Genomic DNA, 27,548 nt, shown 5'->3' with positions numbered 1-27,548 from the left:
TGTTACTCGGATAGTCCTCAAAGCGGATGGAGGTTAGTTTTTCTGGTTAAGTGGGTGTGAAATGATAAGGACTGTCCGAGTAACAACCTGTCAAACCACAGGGACTATCCGAGTAACAACTTGTCAAACCACAGGGACTATCCGAGTAACCTTCATCCGCTTTAGGGACTATCCGAGTAACAACTTGTCAAACCACAGGGACTAAGAGTGTAAGTTTGAAAAGTTTTTGTAACTTACTCGTAACACTTTTTTATTGTTTTTTTACAACAGTTTTTTAGATTATATGAAGTATATGGATTTTAGAATTTATAATGTACAAAGTTTTTTTTTTTTTTTTTTTTTTTTTTTTTTGTAATATGCGTAAAAAAACATGTTACATTTTTTTACAATGGGATTTTATGTAACAATATAGTTGTCACACTTTTTTTGTACCAGATGAGAAAGGAGAGAGCAGAGAGAAAAGTGTAAAGTTGTTACATTTTTTTGTCAGACTATAACATTTTTTGAAAAAGTAACTTTTTTGTACCTTTTTAATATCAACAATTGATCAAATCACGTGAGATTTATGGTGGAGATGGAGTTTTCTGGGTTTCTTTAACTAAGGTTGGTTTTCGATTTATCTTTTCCCTATATATATGTTAAAAAAGAATTGTTTTATTTGTATTAATTAAAGTAATTGTTTTTAAATATATTTATGTGAAAAAAAACATAAATTGTCAAAATTGTCCCTGGTTAAACAGGTTAGAGGTTTGGATGAAAAAAACAAAAAATGTCAAAAGTGAAAAGCAATATGGTACAAAAAAAGTTGTTTTGGATGAAACTGTCAAATATGCCTAAACATCATGGACGATTTTAACAATTTATTCTTATTTTTGTTTTTGTTATTTTAATTTTTTAGTTGATTACACGAATGGTGGTTGTAGTTAAAATAGTATTATTTACCCAATATTAAACCTTAGCATTAACACCCAAAAAGCATAACTTTTAACAAAATCAAACTGCAAAAGATCATCTGTCTCAAATCCAATATCAAACAAAAACAAATCTGTTTGTTTCACTAAGCAGCCAACAAAAAAGAACAAAACCACCAAGTTCTACTACCAATTGGATTTCAACCACCAACGCATCTAACAATAACTTTTACTACCGGCGATGCGCATGGAGAGCGTAAAAGGATTTTTGAAATATCCAATTCTTCATCCTTAACTGACTCTTCATATAGGAATATTGTCACCTTCTTAAGTACAGATGACTTAGGGGCTGTTTGGCAACTTCTGAATGGTTAAGTGCTGAATCAGTGACAGTATATTACTTAACACTTCAGAGGCAAATGTCTAACCAATTCAGATTAGAGGTCTTAACCATTCAGACTCTGTATAATACTTAACCATTCAGAGGCAAATGTCTGAACCATTCAGACATCTGCTCACGAAACAAACAGTTTGAACCATTAAGAACCAGTAAGAGGTCTGAACCAGAGCTTCATTAAGAGGTAAACAAACAGCCCCTTAGCCAATATAAGCTTCACAAAATCCAACTCATCCTTCGTGTTCCTAAGATCATGAATCTCTAATTCGTTTAAATGCTCCAACTTAATATCTGGATAATCTTTAAGTGAAGAAGAGCACGTCGCATGCTCTGAACACACACCAGTGTTTAACATCTACATGAAGTCGCATGCGAATGTGACATACCATAAAAACAAGTAGCATACAACATAGATTCATGTTATTTACCAAGGTAAGTTTCTCCAAGTTTGGGAAGCTTCTGATAAAAAAAAACAAAGAAATCTAACCATTCTTCATGACCAGAACAAGCATACTCCATACGCAAGTATTTCAAGTGAACCAACATTGTTGGAAGCTCATTCGGAAGTGGAAACTAATACTTGAACCATAGACAAAACAAAGATTAGTAATAACTAATAAGCACACAACTTTAATCAAGTATATACCAGGTGGATAAAATTACCGAAGCAATGAAAGACCAAACAGACAAATATTCAAGGACAGGTAAGCACTTGAAGAGATTAGTTACACTGGTATAGAAATTATCATCATAATTCTGCAAAAAAAAAAAAAAAAAAAAACAATATTCAGCTATGTAATGAAAACCCAATAGGATTGAAAATCCATTTTATTATGAACTTACAAGAGTCAATCTCTTAAGTAATGGGCAACTGGATAAAAGACGCAGCAGCCTGTTTTCATCGATAATTAGTCCTTCCGGATATAAGACTGTAAGGCTACCAAATCCATTAAATGAAGGATCACAAGCAAGATAACAATCCTTGAGTTGCAGATCCGTTAAACGATGTAATGAGAAGAGAGATACAGGTAACTTATACTCCCCATTCAAGTCAAGTTTTAATTTCTTGACAGTATTTCTCCTTGCCAAATTAAGTAATATATGGTCAATCTCAACGCATGAGCCATTCGCTCTCATAGAAAGAGTGAACTCATGTATTGGACCCTGGTGCTTAAGCAAGACTTGGCATATAGCATAGAAGAATTTACACCTCTTGGTCATTTCTATCCTTTCACTTGGTTCGACATACGTTTGCTCCAAAACGGATAGCTCGGCCCCATGAGTCGATACTTGAAACGTATCCTCAATAAACGCAAGTTTAGGGATATTGATCCAATGGTACCTCCATTCCTTAGAGAGGATACTTGTCCTTGCTAACCTCTTGAATCGGTAGTAGACAAAAAATGGTTTCTACTATGCCTGAAGGAAGCTTGATAATTCGGTCCATTACAAGATTTTTCTGGTTGGTTGCAAAATTAGCTACTCTTAAAATCTATTTAAGATATAACTTTCTTTTTAGTAAACATACAAATCACGCATAATATGTAAAATGGCAAAAACATCATTAACAATTTTAAGATTGATCATAGCAGCTGTATATCAAGCAAAAACAAAAATATAGATAAAATAATTCATGTTAACTTAAGAAACACAAGAAATAAACAGATATGAAGGTTCCAAATGCAAAGAAACAAACAGAATCTGAACCCAAGAAAATGTAATAAAAATGATAATTATTATTATTATTAAGTTTAATTGATGAACTCATGCAAAATTACCCAAATCCAATGATCCACAACGTATATCGATATGAAAAGAAAATACCTATTGGAATACTGATCAAAATAAAATATGTGTTGGTGCACTTGTGTCTGTACTTTGTCTGTATTCGGTCTGATATAAACGATGTCCTGATTTGTGTTGTAAGTTGACCAAGTCAACCATCCTCTGGTTTGACTTGGACAACAGTTGAAAGATGTTCTGATCGAAGGATAGCCTCGAAGGATACACCTGATCCTTCGAGGTAATCGAAAGATATGGTTCGACCATGGTTCGACCATTAGACCTCGAAGGATGATCCTTCGAGGTGTATGCTGATCTTTCGTGTAACATGTGGTCGACAGATGATCCTTCGGACCATCTGTCGAATCCTTCGAGCAGACCTGCTGAGCTGGGTATATATACCCATGCATGTGTTGAGTGTGAGTTAGTTCTGAAGTTCTGCCATTTGCACCGAGAGATAGAGAGTGTTGAGAGCATTCTGTCGGAACTCACACACACACACACTTGAGAGTTTACATGTTAGATTTGTAAACATTGTGCTTGTAACCGAAACCTTCATTTGCATTAATACGACTAGTGTTAATCGGTGAATCTTTGTGTGATTGTGTTTCTACTTGTCTCATCCCGGTTTGCCTACTAGCTTGGATTCCGCACTCGCTAGTGGGTTAGTATAACAAGGTATAGGTTTGTCCTCGATCCTCCGAGAGGGACCTACAAGTGGTATCAGAGCCTCGCTCTTTACCTTGTTTAAAACCGGGTTTTGTTCAAGTGTTTGGTGTGTTTGAACACTTGGTTTAGCACCCGTTTTTGGTGGTTTTTCTTGCTTGTTTAAACTGAAAAACGGTTTCTAAACCTTCGGGAGTGTTCAAGTTTGGGTTGGGTAACATAAAAATTGGTTTTTAGAAAACTTTGTGTTTTCCGGTGGTATTCCGGTGTGTTTCCGGTGACTGAACTTGAGGATAAGGTTTTGCCTTTTTGGGTATAATTTTTGAAAGTCAAAAAGTTTGGTGGAAAGTTGTGCAGAAACATCCTTTCTGCCGAAAGCAACTTCACCAACCCCTGTCACCTTTTCACCAACCTTTCACATCAGATCAGATTGTGTCAGAGCTCTCGAAAGATATCTTTCGACATCGAAAGATCATCCTTCGATATCTTTCGATCAAGGAGGGCTCGAAAGATTTATATCCTTCGACCCATCCTTCGAAGTCTGAAACATATCCTTCGACAGAGGAATCTTTTCGAAAGATTAGTGTCCGAAAGATTAGGATCCTTCGTATTGGTGAATCTTTCGAGATCTGTTATTCGAAAGATAAAGAGTTAACTCGAAAGATAAGGATCTTTCAAAAGGAAATCCTTCGAGCTCTTGAATCCTTCGAAGTCATTGTTCGAGAGTCAACAGTAATCTTTCGAATACTGTTGATCATTCGAACAATAAATCGATCTTTCGACTGTGGTCAGTTTATTGCTAACAAGTTTCTGTGATTTCAGATCTTTCGACCAGGATCTTTCGGTTGTGTTATCTTTCGGATCATTCTTACTTAGCATTTATTTTGCTTATCTATCATGAATCCGAGTTGGTGGGGAAGTCCGGCTCCAGACAGTGGAAAATACATGAATACTAGTCAATCTCCATCATGGGCCGAATCTCCGGTATCTACATCCTCACAAACAAATGCCACTCCAGCTGGTCAATGGGCGTTTGTTTCAAATCAAACTCCGAGTATTCAAAGTCTTTTACTAAGCGAAAGTGAAACCGGAAGTTTAAACAGGCCTCCAAAGTTGATGCATCTTCATGAATATCCAGGATGGGTTGATCGTTTCCATACATACATTCTTGGTCAAAATACAGAGTTGTGGTTACGGTTCATTACGGAATTCGATCAAACTATCGAGGTTGCTGCTTCTTCGACAGCTACATTTGCCGATCTTCCTGATGATCAAAAGAAGACGTATGACTTAGAAAAGAAAGCATACGCTATTCTCACTCAAGCACTGAGCAAGGATATTTATCATCAGTTCGTCAGTTTCAAGACAACGAAGAAGCTGTGGGATGCATTGAAGACAAGAGGAGTAGGTAATGAAGCCACACGTCAACTAAGACGAGATCTACTGAAGAAAGAATTCGATGGCTTCACATGTATGGATAAGGAGTCCTTGGGAGATATGACAAGCCGTTTCTATCATCTGCTTACTGAGCTGACCAACTTTGAAGTCACAACGACTCCAACAGAGGTGGTAAAGAAGTTTGCCGATGCATTGCCTCCTCAATGGAACAACTTCCTGGAAATCTTGAAGTACAATGGAACGTTGAGAACCACAAATATCAACGATTTCGTGCAGCTTCTGGAGAACAAGGATCAGGAAGAAACGTTGAAGGCAAAGAGAGTCGCAGTGCCACAGAATCCAGAGATGTATTATGGCACCTCCACTTCTTCATCTGCAAAAGCCGGTTCACATGCTCCACTTCAAACGGCGTTTGTCACAAGCACGGATATGTATGGCAATCCAGTGCAAGTTCCTGTAAAGCCGTCTCCAACCACAGATCTGTATGGAAATCCAATACAACCACCTCCTCCTCCTCCTGCTCAACAACCACAATATGCGTGTTATGGAGGAACATCATCTGCTGCAGGTCAACAATCAAAGTCAAGTACAGTGCAGCTCGACACGTCAAGCTTTTCTAAAATCAGTGTAGAAGTAGCTAAGGAACACATGGAGCTGCTTAACACTGTAGTGAGCGCATACTGTGGGCTGATAGAAGGTCAGATTGGAAACATTAATCTGACACAAGAAGATTACAGGCAGATTGATAAGGAAGAGATGGACTTGATGGATATCAAGTGGGCCTTTGCGAGTGCTGTGAGAAGAGCAAAGGATTGGATGGAAAGTACTGGTAGAACCAGCTTGGAAAGTAAGCGAGACACCAAGTATGGGTTCGATAAGCAAGCTGTTAAGTGCTTCAACTGTGGTGAACGGGGCCACTTTAAACGGGAATGTACTAAGCCAGCCCAGCACGGGAATCAAAACCCCTTCAGGAACCAAGGCAACCAGCAGAACAGAAACAATGATCGTACATTGGTGCCTGTCAACAACCAAACCAACCGAGCACTTGCAGTTCAGGTGGATGAAGGTTGTGACTGGTCAATCCAGTTGGGTGGTGATGCTCCTGATGGAACAGCATGTTTTGCTCAGATTGTGAAGGAGCTAGTTCACACCAGTGGTGGAGAATCTTCTGCCAGTGGTGATGAATCGTCTGAAGATGAAGACTCATCTGGATACAGCAGGAGTGTTGATGAAGAATCATCCAACTCTGGTGATGATCATGTGGGTGAGACATCTAATGTTTCGGATGATATTGACATTGATGAACTCTTGGGGGAAGTTGTAGCAGAAACTCAAAGAAGATCTATTCTGGTGGATCAAGCTGCTTACTCTTCGTCTTCTCTCCATTCAGCCTTTATGGCTAATGTCGACGGTTCATCAAGTCAGGTATGTGTCGATGAACCCACTGCTATTAACTGTGATGAATGTAATAGATTGCATGCTAGATGTGCTGATCTTGAGAAAAGTATGTCTGAGTTGCAAGGCAAACATGATGCTTTACAAGCTAGTTTGTTTGACTTGCAAGACAAACATACTACTGTGAATGAGAATTGGAGTGACTTGCAAAGCAAGCATGAGGCTTTGCAAGAGAAATATGATGTGACATTCATCCACAATCAGAAATTGACTGTGGATCTCTCAAAATGCACAGAAGCCAACATGTTTTATGAAAACCATGAAAAAGAATTTAAGTCAGTAATTGAAACATTAAAGAAGGATAAAACAGAACTGACTAAAATGGTTTCAAGAAAACAAACTGATATTAATTTGTATATATCTCGCCTTGAGAGTATGCAAAAAGAGATGGCTTGTGTGAAAACCGAAAGTGATGCGATCAAACTCAAGCTAGACAGTTATTTGAGTTCTAGCTATGTGTTAGATCACATCATTGACGTTCAGAAGGAAAAGAGAGATGTCACATGCATAGGCTACAAGAAGTGTCCACCACCAGTGAGACATAATTATGATGCCATGCCTGATGAAGAGGACAGAGTTTTCTTTGAACCTTCTGTGCCTCTGGATGTTAAGGAGTTTGCTGCAGGACTCGGATACCAAAAGGAAGTATCCTCAGATTCAGATGTGTCAGCAGATACATTTGTGAGTGCTGAACAGAATCAAGATCCTCCAGTTGTGATTGAGGATGCTGATTCGTCTGATGATGAATCTGATGATACTGTCCCAGCAAAGTCTGATGCGGTAGTCAAAAATGAGGACATACCTCTTGAGAATCACATTCTATGTGATCCCCCTGTTCAACCCGCTAAGACTGTTGCAACTGAGTCCTCATCTGCAGGAGAGTCGGAGAGTGTGAATTTGCTGTACACTCTAGTTGGTGATGATAAAATTTACTCAGACAAAGATTTTCCCATTAAGAATGTTAATCAATCTTTAATCTGTAAAGTCTTTGAGAATTCGACGAGTAAGTTCTTGGGAAAGGCAGGACCTAAAGTTACAGTTACACAGTGTCCTCCTATTCCAAAAGCTGAAATCCGAAAGCAATTTGGCAACAAGAAACTGCCAACAGTGCCAACACAGCAAAATCACACCAAACCCAAAGGTAAAACACCGGCTCAAGCTAACAAGAAGCCGAATCAAAAGAAGAAGAAGAATGTTAACTTTGTGAAATCGACGGGAACAGACAAAATTGAAAAGTTTGAAAATCAATCTAACTTAGATTTTGTCAAGAAAGCTATTGGCGAGAAAAGAAATGAACCAAGTAGTTCAAAACCTAGTACCTCGGGTTCACAAAGTTCAACATCATCGGCTAAACGATCACATGATTCTTCGGGGTTTGTAGAACGAAGATCATGTTTTGAGTGTGGAACCATTGGGCACATTATTAGAAACTGCCCATATCTTCATAAACAAAAAGGAAAGGTTGATGATCCCCGTGGCAAAGCTGACCGTAAGCCAACTGTTTCAACAAAACGAGATCCCCGCCTTGTAAAAGAAAGGGAAAAGAAACAGAAACGCCAACAGGTCAAAAAGATAGAAAAAGCGATTAAAACCGATGCGGTTCAAAAACAATCTGTTGTTGTAAAACCAGACAATTCTAAAACTTCAAATCATCAAGAAGTTAAACTTTTAAAGAAAAACACTGGTGAAACCAAACAGACTTGGAAACCAAAAACGGTTACTGAATCAGGGGGACCATCACAATTCACCAACCATCAAAGACAAGAAGTTATTGTCATTGATGAAAATGGAAGACCCAAGACCACAATGGCTTGGGTCCCCATCTCCAACTAATTGATTGAGTTCATGTGCAGGGTGCTTCAGGAGGAACTATCAGTAGTCATTGGATTGTTGATAGTGGGGCATCCAGGCACATGACGGGCGACATGAAGCTTCTCTACGACGTTAAATCTATTAGAGGAGGTTATGTTGCTTTTGCTGGAGATAAAGGTGGATATATAACGGGTGAAGGAATGATATCTAACGGGATTGTCAGCTTTGACAAGATCAATTTTGTGCAACAACTTGATCACAATCTTCTTAGTGTTTCTCAAATCTGTGACAAGCAGTTCTCAGTACACTTTGATGCTAATGGCTGTTATGTGCTGAAACCCGGCTTCAAAATTCCAAAAGAATGGATTCTCTTGTCGGCTCCAAGGATAAATGATTTGTACGTCCTTGACATGAGCCAGGCTATTACTACGTCTGCACAAGCAACTTGTTTCGTTTCTAAAGCCACAGAAAAAGACACTATCTCTTGGCACAGACGAATGGGTCACATTCACTTACGCAAAATGAATCATTTGGTTTCAAATGAATTGGTGAATGGTGTTCCCCTCAAAAATTTCCATCTTCAAGACATCTGTGTTTCGTGCCAGAAAGGAAAGCAGACAAAGAAGAAGCACCCTACAAAGAAGATCAACACAGTGGCAGTTCCTCTTGAACGTTTGCACATGGATTTGTTCGGTCCTGTCAAGCACAAGAGTATTCGGGGTGATCAATACTGCCTCGTGGTTACTGATGATTATTCAAGATTTTCTTGGGTTGCGTTCATGGCACACAAGAGTGAAACCTTTGGTATTATCAAAAACTTGATCATTCAGATTGAGAATTTGTATAAGTTGAAGGTTAGGCGGATACGTAGCGACAATGGTACTGAATTTAAAAATCATTCCATGACGGAGTTCTGCACTTCAAAGGGTATTCTTCATGAGTTTAGTGCAGCTTATACTCCTCAACAGAATGGTGTCGCTGAACGTAAGAACCGCACATTGATCGAGACTGCTAGGACAATGTTGGTAGAGTCGCAGCTACCCATTCCATTCTGGACTGAAGCTGTGGCCTCTGCATGTTACACATTGAACAGAGTCCTTACAGTCAAAAGGCACAACAAGACCTGCTTTGAGCTTCTTCAAAAACGGAAACCAGATTTGTCTTATCTAGAACCGTTTGGAGCTCCATGCACAATCATCGATCCTAATGGAAAGTTTGGGGCAAGAGCAATTGATGGATACTTTCTTGGGTATGCCACCCCTAACTTACGAGTCTGGAATCTAGAGACTAAAAGGATCGAGGAGTGGTCTGAGGTCAGAGTACAAAGGCACACCTTGCCAGTCAAAAATCCGGGTCAACCTTGGATGTTTGAGTACGATGACTTCTTCAATTCGATCAATGTTGAAGCCGTTAAAGAAAATGCTGCGGCTAGGATGTTTTTCGAGAGTGACAATGCAACAGATTCACCGGTGGTTCGTCCAATTCTTGTGAATCAAGAACCATCTTCTTCGGTGAACAACAATACTCTCAACAATGAGGATTTTCATGATGCAAACGAATTGAACGAATCTTCAGAGGATGATGAATTTCTAGATGCAGATCAAGAAGCTCCTACAACAGCAGTTCATGGTACTTCAGAGGGTACTCCTCCAGTAGATGCTCATAGAACAGCTGAGGCTACTGCATCATCCTCTTCGTCAATTCCGGGTCTTAAATTGGTTGTTGATCTTAATCTTAACAACCTGGGTATAAATGTTCCAGTTCCAGATAATCCAGAAACAAGGATTCATAATACCCATCCTCAACAAAACATCATTGGAAATGTGCAAAGTGGCGTACAAACAAGAAACATGTTGCGAAACAACAACAATGCAGGCCTGTATGCAGCTATTAGAGAATCCGGGCAACAAAACGACTGGTCCTTCGCGTGTTATGTCTCACAAGAAGAACCAAGAACGTGGAAAGAAGCCTTGAAGGATAATGCCTGGGTTGAAGCAATGCAGGAAGAACTGCAACAATTCCAGAAGCTGGGTGTCTGGAAACTGGTAGAGAAACCTGCTGGATACAAGAAGATTGGTACCCGTTGGGTTTTCAAATGCAAAAAGGATGACCGCGGAGTTGTTATCCGAAACAAAGCTCGTTTAGTCGTTCAAGGTTTTCGTCAGATTGAAGGGATCGACTACAACGAAGTCTATGCACCTGTTGCACGTCTCGAAGCAATTCGAATCTTTCTAGCCTATGCGTCCTTCAAAGGATTCAAGGTCTATCAGATGGACGTGAAAAGTGCATTTTTACACGGTGTGGTTGAAGAAGAGGTGTACGTCGAACAGCCTCCAGGTTTTGAAGATCCTATCCATCCCGATCGGGTTTGGTTGCTCAACAAAGCTCTTTATGGTCTTCATCAAGCACCACGAGCTTGGTATGCAACCTTATCACACTATCTGCTGGAGAACGGTTTTCGTAGAGGTCTTATCGACTGTACTCTTTTCATCAAGGAACAAGATGGAGATCTTCTTCTGGTTCAGGTATACGTTGATGACATTATTTTTGGTTCTACTAATGATGTCTTGTGTAGGGAATTCGAGCGCATTATGCAGGATAAATTCGAGATGAGTGCTATGGGGGAAATGACTTTCTTCTTGGGCCTGCAAGTACAACAAACGGAGTCTGGGATTTTCATCCATCAGACTAAATATGTTGGTGACATCTTGAGCCGATTCCAGATGTCTGATGCAACGCCCATTGGTACCCCATTGCCAACTAATCACGGAATTACTCCAGATTTGAAGGGAGAAGCTGTTAGTCCCTCAAACTATCGCGCTATGATCGGATCTCTCATGTACCTCACAGCATCAAGGCCAGATATAATGTACCCAACGTGCCTGCTTGCTAGATATCAAGTTAACCCGAAGGCCTCACATCTTGCTGCTGTTAAAAGGATTTTTCGTTATTTGAAGGCGTACCCTGACACCGGTCTGTGGTACCCTAGGGATAATAACTTTGAATTGGTAGCTTTCAGTGATTCTGATTTTGGCGGATGCAAAATCGACGGTAAATCCACAACGGCTGGATGTCAGTTCTTAGGAAATCGCCTAGTTACATGGCAGTGCAAGAAGCAGACGTGTGTAGCTACATCAACATGCGAAGCTGAATACATTGCTGCCTCAAGTTGTTGCTCCCAAGTTCTTTGGATCCAACAACAAATGCGGGACTACGGTTTTGAATTCCTAACTACTCCTATTTACGTTGATAATTCTGCTGCTTTAGATATCACTAGAAATCCTGTGCAGCATTCAAAGACCAAACACATCGAAATCAAATATCACTTCATACGTGATTGCTTTGAGAAAAGGCTAATCGATGTTGTTAAGGTCCACACCGATGACCAACGTGCCGACTTATTTACCAAAGCATTTGACAAATCAAGATTTGACTTTTTATTATTGGTAAACAGCATTAAGGTCAAGCAAGAGTAAAACCAACATCGGAAAATCATTTTTGTAAATACCTTTGTGTTTTTAAATTTATCTTAGTTTGTTGATTTTAGGGGGAGTAAATCCAAAAATCGGAAAATACAAAAACATCGAAAAATTTCAAAAACACAAAAACAATAGAAAAACAAAAATGAGTTTCCTGGCGAGAAAAAGAGAAAATGATAGTACATCAGTGGTCTATCCAAACCTCTTTAAATCTTAAATGCAAAACGATAAGCAGCTCTATATAAGATGTATCGGTAGGCTCACAATCATTTTAAAGTGTGCAGGGTGATATAAATCTAAATCAACTGAAGACCAGGTGGGAACCATTCATTGGCATATGGTCTTAGTACCGAAATTTCGTTTGATAGATTGCCGAGGTTCTGAGATATTCGGTCTTTATGCTGCTTATCATCTGGGTATCATGGTTGTATCTTTTACCGAAAAATAACGGGGACGCAAGTCTAGATCTTCCATGATACTATACATACGTGTACATATTATATACTGCATACTGCATTCGACCTCAATAAGTGATAAACAATCACATGTCCATTTCAAATAAGTGATAAAATATCACATTTATCCGGGTGTCAAGTTCGTCTCTCTGCTGTACGGAAGTACTGACCTGTTCACGGACTTGCACCTGTGCCTTCATGCATACGAAAATCAAGTTCCTCATCAATAAGTGATTATATCACATAGGGCTTGTTTTCAAATCAAAATAAGTGAGTATCTCACAATTTATACGGTCAAACAGATGATAATCGGTATACTCACCGGTAAGATGAACTCTCGTGCATACCTTGATACGGGAATGTGTCGTGATGTGGATGAACACCGGTCGGTAAGTATAAATCATACATTAACGTATCCTCTAACCATGATTACATCTGATAAGTTGAGCTTAAGTGGACAACAATACCGATAATTGTTATAGGATGCTTATCTTAATGTTAACTAATTGAACAACAAGAGTGTTTTGGCATGACCGTACACTGATATGATTCTCTTACCCTCGAAACTCGCAAAAAGATTGTCTGTATATATTTATTTACTGCTTAACTTTTATTATTTCTTTTAAACAGTTTCGTCGTTTGGTGCATATCAGCACGACATTAGCGGTGATGTCGTTTGATAACACTCAAAGGATTTTAAATTGTTGTCTTTTAATTTCAAAAATACCAAAAAGATTTTAGGTGTGTTTTAATATAAACTTTATAAAAGCCAAAAAGATTTTATTTCTGCTTTATTTTCGATCGTACGATGTTGGAGCTCAAGTCTTCGTTACCTGAAACCTGACTGAAAACCGAACTGACTAAATCTTCATAAACGGTCGAAATTTGCATGTTTTGAAAGTTAAAGACTTAAATTGACAAATTTATTAAACTTTCAAACTGTCGGACGGTGTTTGATTATGACATGGTCATTCGTGTGTCATTTGTTTATACTATATTCCAAGCGGTTGTTCTCATTACGCGTTTAGATTTCTTGCATGTGCAGATTCTAAAGGCTGGGAGAACATAGTCGATGACAAGCTCTGGAATGAAGACACGACGAGAAGGCGCTCAAGTGATGAAAATGATCGAGTTGCCGCTGCCCATCATCAACACCACAAGGATCTTACTTCATAAAGTTAAAGTATTTCACGAGCATAACTCAAGGGGGAGCTTATGTTTAGGGGGAGTTTGTCAACACACTTCCTACATGATACGGGTAGTTTGTTGATACACTTTCTACTTTGAAGACGTGAAGACTTTGAAGATCCTCCGACATTGAAGACATGATAGGACATCAGAGTCTTGAAGACCTGAAGACCAAAGACCGTCGAAGTTCAAGATGAGTCTACACTTTTGGAAGAACAAGACAAAGCTTAGAGATCAAAGACAAAGCTACAGCCAAGGGGGAGTTTGTTGGTGCACTTGTGTCTGTACTTTGTCTGTATTCGGTCTGATATAAACGATGTCCTGATTTGTGTTGTAAGTTGACCAAGTCAACCATCCTCCGGTTTGACTTGGACAACAGTTGAAAGATGTTCTGATCGAAGGATAGCCTCGAAGGATACACCTGATCCTTCGAGGTAATCGAAAGATATGGTTCGACCATGGTTCGACCATTAGACCTCGAAGGATGATCCTTCGAGGTGTATGCTGATCTTTCGTGTAACATGTGGTCGACAGATGATCCTTCGGACCATCTGTCGAATCCTTCGAGCAGACCTGCTGAGCTGGGTATATATACCCATGCATGTGTTGAGTGTGAGTTAGTTCTGAAGTTCTGCCATTTGCACCGAGAGATAGAGAGTGTTGAGAGCATTCTGTCGGAACTCACACACACACACACTTGAGAGTTTACATGTTAGATTTGTAAACATTGTGCTTGTAACCGAAACCTTCATTTGCATTAATACGACTAGTGTTAATCGGTGAATCTTTGTGTGATTGTGTTTCTACTTGTCTCATCCCGGTTTGCCTACTAGCTTGGATTCCGCACTCGCTAGTGGGTTAGTATAACAAGGTATAGGTTTGTCCTCGATCCTCCGAGAGGGACCTACAATATGTTATTTGGTAAGCAAACCGATCGACGAGCAGAAGCATCAACCGAAAGGGGGTTAGGGTTCAAATCAACTGATCATATACAAGTAGCCTAACCCTGTAGGTTATCGTAGTCAAATCATTTTCCACTCTATTTTGGGAGTTGGTTTATGTGGTTTGTAATTTTTATAGAGTTGGTTCAAGACTTCAATAATTATACATAATTATAGAGGTGATCATAATTTTTAAACTCGTATAATCTTTATCACTAACGGATGTTAGATTTCTCAAAGAGTGGGGGCACCAGCGGGTACCTCCACCCGCACCCAAAGACCGTCAGCGGTCCAACAGGTAGGGGCGGGCAGGTAGCGTGGGGGATTAAGATGTTACCGATTGGTGGAAAGGAAAATAAGGCTCACACATGAATGGATGGTGATCGTTAGTGGGTATGCGGAAGAACCCGGCGTTAAGGGCTTTAATTGGCGGAGGTGGATGGGGACGTCACTCCACCCACCACCCTATATGAAATCATACGACTTATGAGATATCTAATTTAATTAAATTCAAGAAGTTTGGTATTGTATAAATCATATAAATAAAATAAGATTTAACTTAAATTAATTTGATTTCAAAATTAAAATTTAGTTAAACTAGCAATAACATCCGCGCACATTGTGGCGCGGGTACATCGTAAACATCGAATGAATTAATTCAAACATTATGGGATGCATTAACCATATGAAAATGTGTGTTTCGACATATCCGATTGAACTCAATGTAAACCTAAATAAGCATTGCGATTGGATCAAAACGTAAAGTAAATCGAATTTATTTCGTACAATTATAACGTATTATATGTGATCCAACTCATACATAGAAAACATAACGGGTATAAAAGAAAAATTGACACGTTTAATCAAAAAGGATTAATTAAAGCTTTTGAAAAAAATAAGAAACCACAATTGGACTCCACTCGGTTGGAAACAAAATTTACGAAACATCCATAAAATAAGAACAACAACATATTATATATACCTAACTCATTACCAAAAAAAATTAACGTCCAATCGTAGACCAACTTGAATTTATACCAAAACGTACATAAACTAAGCACGTAACAATGTTTTTTAAACGAAAATATATTGTATTTGACCTGACTCGTTTCTGGAAAAAATTTACGTCGAAACGTAGAACATATCGAATTTATACCGACACATACATAAATATACGCACGTAAAAAAATTAGTTTTTTTAAGTAAAGGAAGTACAAGGGTAAACTCAAAACAAACTATTAGTAAAAAACTTAATACGTTAAAAACGTTTGTAAAACCATGCCAAGTTGCACCAATGCCACACACTGCCAGGACCACCAACAGCGCAAAAGCTTGTAAAAATAAAATAATAAAAAGAAAAGTAAACCAGACGAAAAAAACGTTGAACCTCATACGCACGTTGTGGCGTGTTAACTCGCAAAATTTAAAACGAAACGTAAAACAAAAAACTTGCTAGAGATGAAAAGTGTGAGGGACCAAAGTTGAAAATAAAAAGTGTTGGGGTTAAAATTAATAAGATGAAAACCTTTGTGTTAAAATTAAAAAATCAATGGGTTAAAATACAAAAATAAAAACCTTTGGGTTAGAAATGGAAAATCAACTTTTTTTAAAAAAAAAACTCCCTATGCATAACATACAACAACATATAGCATCAACATGTTGGTAAATTATAGTATGGAAATTAAGAAAATTATATATACAAGGAAGAATGTGATGTTGCAATGTGACATTAATTAAAATATTTTATTAGAAGTAGGATAGGATTTATCATTTAATACTCGTTCTAAGATAAAACGAATCTCTTCATAACATGAGAATGGTCATCAAATCCAAAGATAATGAAAGTAGTATTAAACAATATTGATCTTTTTCTAGTGATTCAAGTATAAATAGTGGATTTTTTACCCGCGTGTTATGGCGGATAGTAATGCGGCGAGACATTTGTAATGTTCGATTTTGACGTCATCTACGTTTTATTTGTGATATCTCACACTTTCAGGTTAACACCATTAGCTTTCTCAGTTAGATCTTTGTGATTTCTAGAACACTCATACATGCATTTTGTATTACACGTGTAGGTAATAACATACGAAACCAACCTAAACTAGTGGGACTAGTCTTGTACATACACACAAAGTTAAATTGTTAACTTTCTACACAATTTACAAGGTTTTGAAACATGAGGGGCTAAATGTGAAAATAATAAAAACAAGAATCTCAAAGCCCGGAATCTTTAAACCCAAACCAGGAACCTCTAAACCCAAGCCCGAAACCTCTAAGAGCATTCACATCCAACCCACTAAAATCTGTGAGTGGAGTTTTTATAATATAAAGAGTATAAAAAGTGGTTGTGAGTGGAGAGAGAAAATGTTACTGTTCATCTGTATATTTGGGGGGACACTAGTTCACCCCCTATAATTTTTTAATATATTTTAAAAGTTGTTGTGAGTTGAGGAGTGAGAAAAGGTAATGATAAAGGTATAAAAAATATTATTTAATTGAAAATAAGAGAGAAAATGTAGTGTTTTTTTAGTGTAATTTAGGGTGAAAATATAGTGGAGTGGATGTGAATGCTCTAAACCTCTAAACCTGTAATCTCAAAAACCCGGAAGAAGTTATTAACCCGGAAGGTTTCAAAAATACAGAAACAACTTTATAAAATCCAAAACTCTAACCGGCCCCCATCTCCCATTCGATCTCTCTCACTCTCTTAGCTCTCTTCTCTCTCTCTCTCTCTCTCTCTCTCTCTCGACAGTCTCTTTCTCTCTCGCAACCCTAGCCTATTACCGAGCACTCTAAGGTGGCTGACCTACAACTTTCTAGAGTTACTAAACTATTACTGAGCACTCAAAGGTGAGTTACATGGCCCTACACTCCTTTAAATTATTTAAATACATGGGGAGAAAGAATGCACCTAATGACAGTAAAGTAATGCATCAATACTTAGGAATTTGGTAATTCAGCTATGGTCACGAAAGTGTCACATATCTCAAGTTAAGTCCTTACATTCAAAACTATGTTAGAATAACATATATAATATAAGGTTCTAATCAGTTTGGTTTGATTATTTCAGTTATCAAAAATTTGATTATTTCAGTTATCAGAACTGAAATTTTGAGGTCAAATGTATATATTTTGACTAATTAGTTCTTTTGACTTTATTATTTAAGCTTACCTTCCTGTAGTCTAAAGTCGTAGGAGAAGTTTTCAGTAGTACTCGATCATGGTGGTGACGGGGTGGTGTCATGGACACCGAATCTGCTCATGGTGGTGGCGGGTGGTGCAGTGGAGTGAGAGTGGTTGCTTGATGTAATTGCCAGAGATGGAGATGGTTGGGGTTTCAGTTCCAGCGGTGGTGGGCTAGTGTTCCGGGAATGGAGATGGAGTAAGGAAGAAGATGATGTAGGTGGTGTGTAGGGAAGAAGATGATAGATGACCTCTCAAGAAAAGGAACCAATAATAAATAGACAACACATCCTTAGTTTCTTTAAATTATAATAATACACAAATAAATATTGATGTGCTGAAAATGGGTCAAATAAAACTAACTAAATTACCCTAATTCTAGACTCTCTAAGCTTTAAATTTATAAAACTAAGACTCAACCTAAACCCTAACCCACACAATCGGCAAGTGAACCGATCGATGTAGTAAAGATAAAGTAAGTCCGAGTGTCGAACCCATGAGACTCTACTGATTACGCTACGACTCTATCTAGACTAAGACTGACACGACATACTAAATTGTTTATTAATTTGGGGGGGGGGGGTTTCTAAAAAATCCTAAATAAAATAATAAAAGAATGCTAGAAAACTAGACACGAACTCGAACGAAGGTTTTGACCAGAGGTGATGAAGACTACCTAGGCTAGACGTAGGCTAAACTCAGGATGGATTCCTATTTGATAATTTTGTGGTGTGGAACCGGGATCTTTAAATGCTAAACCTATTAAGACACCACTAAGCCCCTCAAACACTCTCGAGGCGATTCTTGTGGCACTACCTAGGATGTTATGCTCACCGGTTTTCTAGATTTCTTTTCCGTCCTCTAGTTTCTTGAAAGTGCCTATGTAAGACGCTCTACTTTGCCGCGCGAACGTCTAAAGCAACTATGGGTTTAATCTTGGCTTAATAGACAATGGGTTGTTAATTCCTTATAACTACTCCGAGACCTATTAATATCCTCGAGCCTTTCCGCGACGAGTCTAGCAGCACACTTGATTTTAATTAATTACCGAATATTGTTTCTAAGGTTACTTAGGCGTTTTCACCCTAAAGGATTAATGACCTATTACGTGATATAGACACTCACCTAAATCAAGAACCCTAATCCGACTCTATTATGTGATAAAGACCGTCACCAAGAATCGAATGAAGCAATAAACAATAATCAAATAATCACAAACACGCATACGCACCAAGATAAACTACCATAGCGTTTACAATACAAGAAAGATCCACAACCACGACAAAAATCAAATAAAAATCCAAACTTTATTATGCCATAGTCATTAGCCTAAGTAGTTAACGGTTTTTAGCCGAAAATCATAATCAAAACGCAGTTAACATCATTGTATAATCTGAATTCATGGTGTAACAAAGTTTAAACAAACGAAAACGAAAGAATAAGGTGTATAAAACCCGAATCTTCACTCCCGAATGCTCCAAAGTGCTATCCCAATGATTCCCAGCAACCGAACGCTTCAATCTTCTCCAAACAGCAGCCAAAACTCGCCTAAGGATGTCCAATTTCGTAGATATTCGGCTGTGCACGCATATGGTTCAATTTATAACCAAAAACCCTAAAAATCCATGCAATTCGCGACCTTCTGCCGACATAACATCTTCACGCGGCCCGCTTGAAATATATTGAAGAGTTGATGCGGGCCGCCATAGGGTTTAATGCTGACAACAATTCTCAAGAGGCTCGCGGCCCGCTTTAGAGATGTCCTTAAGTTCAGGGCGGCCGCCTGAACTTAAATAACTTCAGTTTTCCAGGTTAAGTTCACGCGGGGCGCCTGGATATGTTTCAAAGCCCAAACGGGCCGCCTGGAAGCTCCAGAAATGCATTTTTCGCTTCGTTTCAGCTCCCAACTTCTCGGTTTCCGTGCCAAACTTTCTCCTGTCCAGATTTTAACTCGTATCTGTTCCTTTTTCTGCAAAAACCTGGAAAACACGAAACAATCAAAAGTATATACATCCTACCTAAAACCGACACTAAAACTAACTAACTAGCGACTAAAACTGAAGCGAACACCGATGTATTTTGCAATACATCAAATATATAAATTGTATTAATAAAATAGGAAAAGACTATAATACCCTCACATGCAAAGCATGTGAAGTAACTTAACTTAGTTTTTGGACAACGTTAGTTGTAAAGGTTATATAATGTAACAAAACATAAACATAAAGGTTGGGTTTGGCCGATTTCATAGTGAAATTTATAAAGTGCAGTTTAGATATACATAAAGGTTGATTTTTTCAATTTTATCATTTATTAATTTATTTATTTTTGTTTAATTTACCATCTTACAAAAATAAATTTAGCAAAATATAGTCAACACTCTTTCATAGTCAACAACAGCATACATGTTTCCAAATTACATCAAAAATTTTGTTAATATGTTATTATAAGGTCTAAAATTTTATGAAAATCAAAATATTATATTGTATTTTGAATAGTAAATGAGGATTCAATCTATTAGGCATACATCCGTTTAAATCACTAGACAAAAAAGACATTTCCACAATCATTCAAAACTCAAAGGTTAGAACTTGAAAAATTTGAGCATTTTCAATCAATTCAATCATACATGGATCAGGCTCTTTAAACTTCAGAAGAAGGTTCGTAATCTACTTGATATCAATGTTAATTGCTGATTGATCAGTTTTGAGATTTGTATTTCAATATAAATCCCTAAAGTTTAGTTTGTAATCTGATTGACATCAATGAAGTTTGTAATCTGTATGATATCAATGAAGTTTGTAATCTGATGGGGTATGGTATTGGACCGGACCCACACGATCGGGCATATCCGTTACTTATCGCCTTTTATTATAATATTTATTATTATTGCGTACTAACCCGTGAAACCTAGAGCATTGTAGTTTACATTAAACTAGGTCGTGGGCTTGTAGAGACAACCCTAACTGGGTCTGGCCCATTGAGGTTAGGGTTGCTCCTATCTCCTATATAAGGAGGTCTTCACCTCATTATTAGTGCAAGAGATATGGGATAAACACACCTTTTTTAGCTGGAGAAAGGGGATTCTTCCCATACCGGCCGTCTCTACATCCCCATTTTTTCTCTCTTCTCCATTGCAGATCTAGATTTAAGAGGAAGAACAATGTGTGATTCAAGGTCTCTTATACAAAGCGGTTCAAATCACTCCAGCGGTGATTTCGTGTTTCTTCATTGGCGCCCACCATGGGGCCGGCACGAACCACTCCTTGTTATTCTTCTCTACCCAAATTTCTAGATCTGTGTTTTTCACTAGATCTACGCACGATTACTGTTTCAAAACCCTACATATCTATGTTTATTAGGGCTTTTTGTGATATTAAAAGATCCTGAAAACCTTCTGATCCACTTTTGTTCGAATTGGATACTCGGTTTCGGGCTAAATGGGGTGCAGATCTGCTGTTTTATTTATTTATTTATTTATTTTTGTTTAATTTATCATCTTACAAAAATAAATTTAGCAAAATATAGTCAGCACTCTTTCATAGTCAACAACAGCATACATGTTTCTAAATTACATCAACAAATTTCGTTAATATGTTATTATAAGGTCTAAAATTTTATTAAAATCATAATATTATATTATATTATATTTTTAATAGTAAATGAGGATTTAGTCTATTAGGCATTCGTCGGTTTAAATCACAAGACAAAGACATTTTCACAATCTACAAAACTAAGGTTAGAACTTGAGAAATTTGAGCATTTTCAATCAATTCAGTCATACATGGATCAGGCTCTTCAAACTTTAAAAGAAGGTTCGTAATCTACTTTATATCAATGTTAATTGTTGATTGATCAGTTTTGAGATTTGTATTTCAATACATATCCCTAAAGTTTAGTTTGTAATCTGATTGGCATCAATTAAGTTTGCAGTTTGTATCATAGGAAAAGATAAAATAGGAAGTTTACTTTTGGGTAGGATGTGTAGGAGGCAATAATAAGAGGACACATGGCAAATAACAAAAAAACATAAGGATGGGCATTTTACTCAATCTCATTTTTTCTATTCTATTTATCTTTCTCTCCATCTTCAAAACCCACCATCTTCAACCTTTCCTTCACTTTCTCTCTCTAAAATTACTACATCATAGTACGATTTTCTTCATCAATGAATGGTTTAAACACTCAATCAACGTGTTATTCAATTTCTTTGAAGAAACCCAGTTTATTTTTATGCAATTTCTCATTTTTTTCAATTTAACACAATGCAATGGAGCTTGAGAAATCGATTTAAACAGGTACTTCTCTTCTCAAAATTCTATGATTCTAACCTTCTCTTGATGTATTCTTGCGTTTGGGCAACATTATTTGTTCCAATTTTATTAAGAACTCAGTGGTAAAAAGTTGCACACTATGTGTTCGACAAAATATCTCAAAGAAAATTACAAAACTGTTTTCGGTTTAAACATTCATTTAGAATTGTGTTTTACAAAATAAAGAAAAAACATATTTTTTGTGTTTTTTGTTCATTGTGTTTTGCAAAAGAAATGAAAAAGCAAAGTTTTTTTTCCATTGCGTTTTTCAAAAGAATGAAAAAACATTTTTTTTTTGTGTTTTTTGTCTATTGTGTTTTACAAAATAATCAAAAAACACAGTTTTTTGTCCATCGTGTTTTACAAAAAAATGAAAAAAAATACATTTTTTGGGAGCTTTTTGTCCATTGCGTTTTAGAAAAAAAAAACATTTTCTTTTGTGTTTTGAGTCAATTACGTTTTAGAATAAACACTTTCTTTTGTGTTTTTATTCAATTGCGTTTCAGAAAGAAAATTTTCTTTTATGTTTTTAGTTTTTTTTTTTTAGACTGCAAAATGTATGATGCATTACTACATCAGTTTTATAAAATGGTAAAAAAAAATTTTTGAACCGACAATATCATTCCACACGAAAAAGGGCAATTACAAAGCAATGGCAGGTAGTCGAGCAACAAGTTGCGCCGCCACCCCCTTTTGAATAGAAAAACCAGTTCTACTAAATACAAAGTTTGAAACCTTTAGCGACGAAGAATTACTATTAACGACTTTTTGAACCCGATTCAAAAGTCGCACAGCGTCAGGAGCGAGACCACCAAAGGTATCAAACGCAAACGGGACAAACACATGTTGATTCTCCAGGCAGGCTTTCTCATGTTTTGCCACTTTGCTCGCCTCTGCCTTGAGCACCGCTTGCCCTACGACAAAGCCCTTGTCCTTGAGCCCGACAAGGGGGGAGACTCCAGTTAAATCTACACAAGCGTGTTTCCCCCCTTTCCATCCAAACACAAGGATGTCCGCCGGGCGTAAAGTGGACCTCCCCTCTATGGGGTCAGTCAGGAAATTTACTGGAGCCTCCTTTTTGGCAGAGATCTCGGCCCGCTTAAGAACATCACATAACACATCTCTCACCAAATCATGCCGATATTTAAACCCTGGTAGCTCTTTACAGTGGATCGCGTGCTCGCCGAAAGAATCCAAACACGCTTTGCGGCATACCGGACATGGCTCGTCAACTGGGAACAAAGGAATCATCAGTCGGTATCTAAGGATAGCACGGTATTCCACAGCCGACATGTGTTGCCCCAAGCCTTCAATAGGTGCGACAGACAGAAAATCCTAAGCATGTGGGGCACGTAGACATTCAAACACAGCTCTTTGCCGAGGGGATAAGACAAACTTCTCTTCAAACCTCTTGACAATTTCGCCATATAAGGCATTCGCCAGAATTTTCTGGGATTTAGGAGGGGCGGTGTCTTTAATGTAGAAACCGCCAATATCAACGTCGGGAAGAGAACTATGCAAAAGGTCCAACGCACTCCTGTAATCGGAGTCTAAAACATCCCCACCACATTCTCGGAGTATGTGGTCTTCTAAAACCCAAGATTGGGCCCTTGAAGCCACGAAAGCATATGAAGAGGCATCCTCGGCCGTACAAATCCCTAAGCCTCCGAACCGGGTCGGGAGAAAGCCAACCTCCACCAGAGATCTCCAAAAAAAGCACCCCCACAAACAACAATATCCTCTAATGCTCCCGGAGGCCTACATCAAAAACAGAGACAGCTCCCCCTACCAAAGAAGGTTGACACGTTCGAAGACCAAACAGTAATTTAGCAACACCCATACAAGAACGAAGCAAGAGGAGCTCGCTCTGAGGGTCCCGTAGGCGTTTAAGGCACCTCATCAGCTCGACTGCACAGTTCGCTCTTTTAAGAGCCATATTACTAATAAACTCTGCATCACGACTAACGGCACCCCCCAGGAGTTTCACACCCAGCACCGGCCTCCCAATCCCCCGAGGGAATAAGCCCTCCTGAACCTTTACACCATTGCAGGTTGGCCAAAAAACTTCAGTTTTTTTTATATTAAGTTGAAGCCCTAAGGAAGGACCCTCAGCTCTGATGATATCTAAAGCATTAGCCACTTGGGTGGCATCTCCAATAAGTGTTCCGTCATCTAGGTACCAGGCGTGAAATAGAAGTTTGCAGCGATCCCTTATTCGGTGAACAATGGGGTGTAGAACAAGGGCAAAAAGGAGGGGCCCCAAGGGGTCCCCTTGCTGAACGCCAGTAGTAGACCAAATAAACTCATCCCCCACATATAATCTAGCTGGTTGACCATATAAAAAATCGACCCACGTAGAAATAGAAGGACACCTTTTCCTTACCTCGTACAGTAGGGCTGTCCTATCAACCAAATTAAAAGCGTTCGAAAAATCAACAGTAAGCATAGCAAGAGACCCATCTTGGTGGTACTGATTAAGGAACCTGTTCGCACTATGAAGAACGGCCTCTGCCCCTCATGGAATCCCTACCCCAAACTGGAAATCGCCAAGGTATTTTGCTATCTCCTTCCCAACACCTTTCATGGCCACCTTGGAGATCACCCTCCTCCAAATCGACCCAACAGCGATAGGCCTAATCCCATTATCCGGTTTGAGAAGAGGTGTAAGAGAAGCAGAAGCAACAAACTCCGCCAGACTCCTCGGGCACCTCCCCCCAAGCACAAATTAACCATAGCTGAAGTAGCCCTAAGCAGGCTATCAGCAATCACAGACCCCTCCCCACAAAAAGCATCTAAAAGATGTTGGGCCCTTAGGCCGTCTCTCCCGCACGACGTACCTTTGGGGAAAGATTTAATACATCCGAGCACACAATCGGGCTCCACCACAAGGGGAGACTCAAAAGGCAAGGAGGCAGGCATGGAAGGAGGGGGCACACATGGGTGCTTAGCCACTAAAGCCTCCAGAGTATTCTTATTGAGAGGGGTGACCCCCGAGGAGCATAAAACCTTAACCTCTGCAGTGAAATGACCATCAGCAACCTTACGTAAACATTGTTTCACATTGGTCCCCCACACTCATTATCAATCTCAGTACCCTTTTTGATTCCATCCGTAACCCCCCTCGCGGGTTGATCAAACAATAACTGGACAAGAGTGGCAAAACCCTCACGATCACCCCACTGAGCCAAAGACCGCTGGATGCTAAGGCATTGGCCCTTCTTCCTATTGCCCGACCTCTTGTCCTGACGACCAACAGGCTTGAACACCCGCAAGGTGCAACGTGGTAATATCAAAAGTCGAACCCATGCCTCAACAGAATCAGGCATAGCAACCACCTTGTCCAAAGCTGCAGTTAAGACTTGGGCAAAAGCCATACGAAAACTAAGGGGGATACTCTTAACAGTCTTGATGGGGAGAAAACACACTTTCTTTTGTATTTTCAGTTTATTGTGTTTTAGAAAAAAACACTTTGTTTTGTGTTTTTGAACCATTGCGTTTTAGAAAAGGCATTTATTTTTGTTTTTTGTCCATTACATTTTAAAAAGAACATTTTCTTTTGTGTTTTTAGTCCATTGCATTTTAGAAAGAACACTTTGTTTTGTGTTATTGATCCATTGCGTTTTAGAAAAAAAACACGTTCTTTTGTGTTTTTTGCCCATTGCGTTTTAGAAATAACATTTTCTTTTGTGTTTTTAGTCCATTGTGTTTTAGAAAAAAAATCATTTTTGTGTTTCTTGTCCATTGCGTTTTACGCATTTGGGTTATCGTAAACTTTTTTTTCAAAAGTATAGCAATGGTGTGCTCGTTTTAAAGATAATAAAACGCTCGTTTTTATTGTGCATTTTTTATAAAAAAAAATAATGTCGTATGAAAAAGTTATTAACGTTTTAAAAATGAGTGGGAATTGGAGGAGAGATAAATTATTAACTTGGATGGACTAGAATACCCTTTAGAATCTCAAGCGCCTCCTAACTATTGTTCAATTTTATCCATTTAATCCAAGCATTTAATTACTCAATTGATGGGCAAGATTACTTCTTATCATTCCTACCCAAATAAACTTCCTACTAACCCTTCGTATGATATCAATGACATTTGTAATATGATTGATATTAATGAAGTTTGTAATCTGTTTGATATTAATTATTAATGTTAATTGTTATGAAACACTAGATCTGATTAACGTCATCAATGAAGTTTGGTATTAATAAGTTTGTAATCTGAATTACATCAATGAAGTTTGTATGTTTGATATTAAATAATGTTAATGTTAATTAATAATAATAATTATGAAATCCTAGATCTGTTTGATATCAAGTATTGTTGAAAATGAAACCCTAGCATTCTTGATTTGTATTTTAACTAATATTTTCAAACCCTAACATCCTTGAATTCTGTGATTTGCATTGTTAAATATAATACGACAGCCTAACTAGCTGGACCTGGTAATACATGAATAAAGATTTTGTATGCTTGTTAAATCATCACATTTATGCAGAGTCCAAAGATACGGAAAAGCCCAAAGATGTGGAGAAGCCCAATAATGTGAATATCGATATGCAAAGGGTCATATTAAGGAAGCTCCCTGTAAAATCTCCGCTTTGGTTCAGACAAGTTTCAAAGACATGGAAGAAGCACATGCACACGCTAGAATTTATTAATAATTACAAGGGAAATAGCTATATTATCACAAAACAAAAAGAATCAAAAGATTTTGTCATGTACAAGGACGATGACAACTTTCCTGAAAATAACACTATCTTAGCAAATCCTGGTTCTGCAACACACGCACACATGTTGCCATATCTAACGGGTTAATGCTATTATTACAGAAGATGGTTTAGGTAAGCACTACCACTATGCCTGCACGCAAAGTGATAATATGGAACCTTGCTATACAGAAGACCCACGTGGTTGTTCCCAAATAAGCCCATCATAACTTTTTCATTGGTCTTGGAGTGTGTCCAAGAACCAATGACCCTATGCTCGTCAAGGTCATACTTAGTTCTCCTTTGACAGTAGAAGTGTACTCTTCAAACAATAGAACTTGAAAAGTGGTAGACTCTTATAATCCTAGTCACAAAAAGATGGATATGACTTCCAAACAACTTGGTCTAGATGGGGTCATCTATTTTCATGGTTATAACTCTAGTGGTGGTGAGAACTTTCTCTTCAAATTTGATCTCACCACTGAAAAATTTTCCCAAGTGTCCATACACAGAGATTTACTACAAGCAAGTGTGAGGAGTTTCAGCTTATCCGATTACACCGGTTTGCCCATTGTGATTGTAAAAGATGTGAGTGAAAGTGTAGATACTCCATTATTCCAGGTATGGTTGATAAAGAAGGGTTCAGTCACAAAGGTGTATGAGATAAGGGTACCTAATCGGTCTATATGGCAGCTAACATCTTTCAGAGAGCCATGTGGGGTTGTGTTTCAAGACACTGGTTTTGAAGTTGGCATTGGTGAAATCCCACACAATATACACAACACTTACATCAACCTGCCTTGCAGCAGATATCCCTTCAAAGAGACACTGTTGTTGCTTAACAACGAGTAAGTGT

The 27,548-nt window shown here is 38.3% G+C and overlaps 2 protein-coding genes across 2 annotated transcripts in view; both read right to left on the bottom strand.

The window, feature by feature from the left end:
• The window catches only part of LOC110867740 (F-box/FBD/LRR-repeat protein At1g13570-like), a 51,013-nt gene extending 48,469 nt beyond the window's left edge, over positions 1-2,544 (bottom strand). Inside the window, exon 1 of the mRNA XM_035975513.1 lies at positions 2,152-2,544. Coding sequence (XP_035831406.1) covers positions 2,152-2,529 — 378 coding nt within the window. The 5' untranslated portion in view covers positions 2,530-2,544. The remainder of the gene's footprint in view (positions 1-2,151) is intronic.
• A 21,180-nt stretch (positions 2,545-23,724) lies between these two features.
• On the bottom strand, positions 23,725-24,429 carry LOC110866382. Its single transcript, XM_022115535.1, has one exon. The coding sequence runs from the start codon at positions 24,427-24,429 to the stop codon at positions 23,725-23,727; it is 705 nt and encodes a 234-aa protein (XP_021971227.1).
• Positions 24,430-27,548: the final 3,119 nt, after the last annotated feature.

The sequence above is a fragment of the Helianthus annuus genome, chromosome 7 (genome assembly GCF_002127325.2).
Source record: "Helianthus annuus cultivar XRQ/B chromosome 7, HanXRQr2.0-SUNRISE, whole genome shotgun sequence".
NCBI lineage: Eukaryota > Viridiplantae > Streptophyta > Magnoliopsida > Asterales > Asteraceae > Helianthus > Helianthus annuus.
The sequence above is the reverse complement of the archived record's forward strand: the minus strand, read 5'-3'. Positions and strand labels throughout refer to the sequence as shown.

What these genes read in the sequence shown, in the direction of transcription:
- LOC110866382 (XM_022115535.1), bottom strand. Translation starts at nt 24,429, where the DNA reads ATGCTTACTGTTGATTTTTCGAACGCTTTTAATTTGGTTGATAGGACA.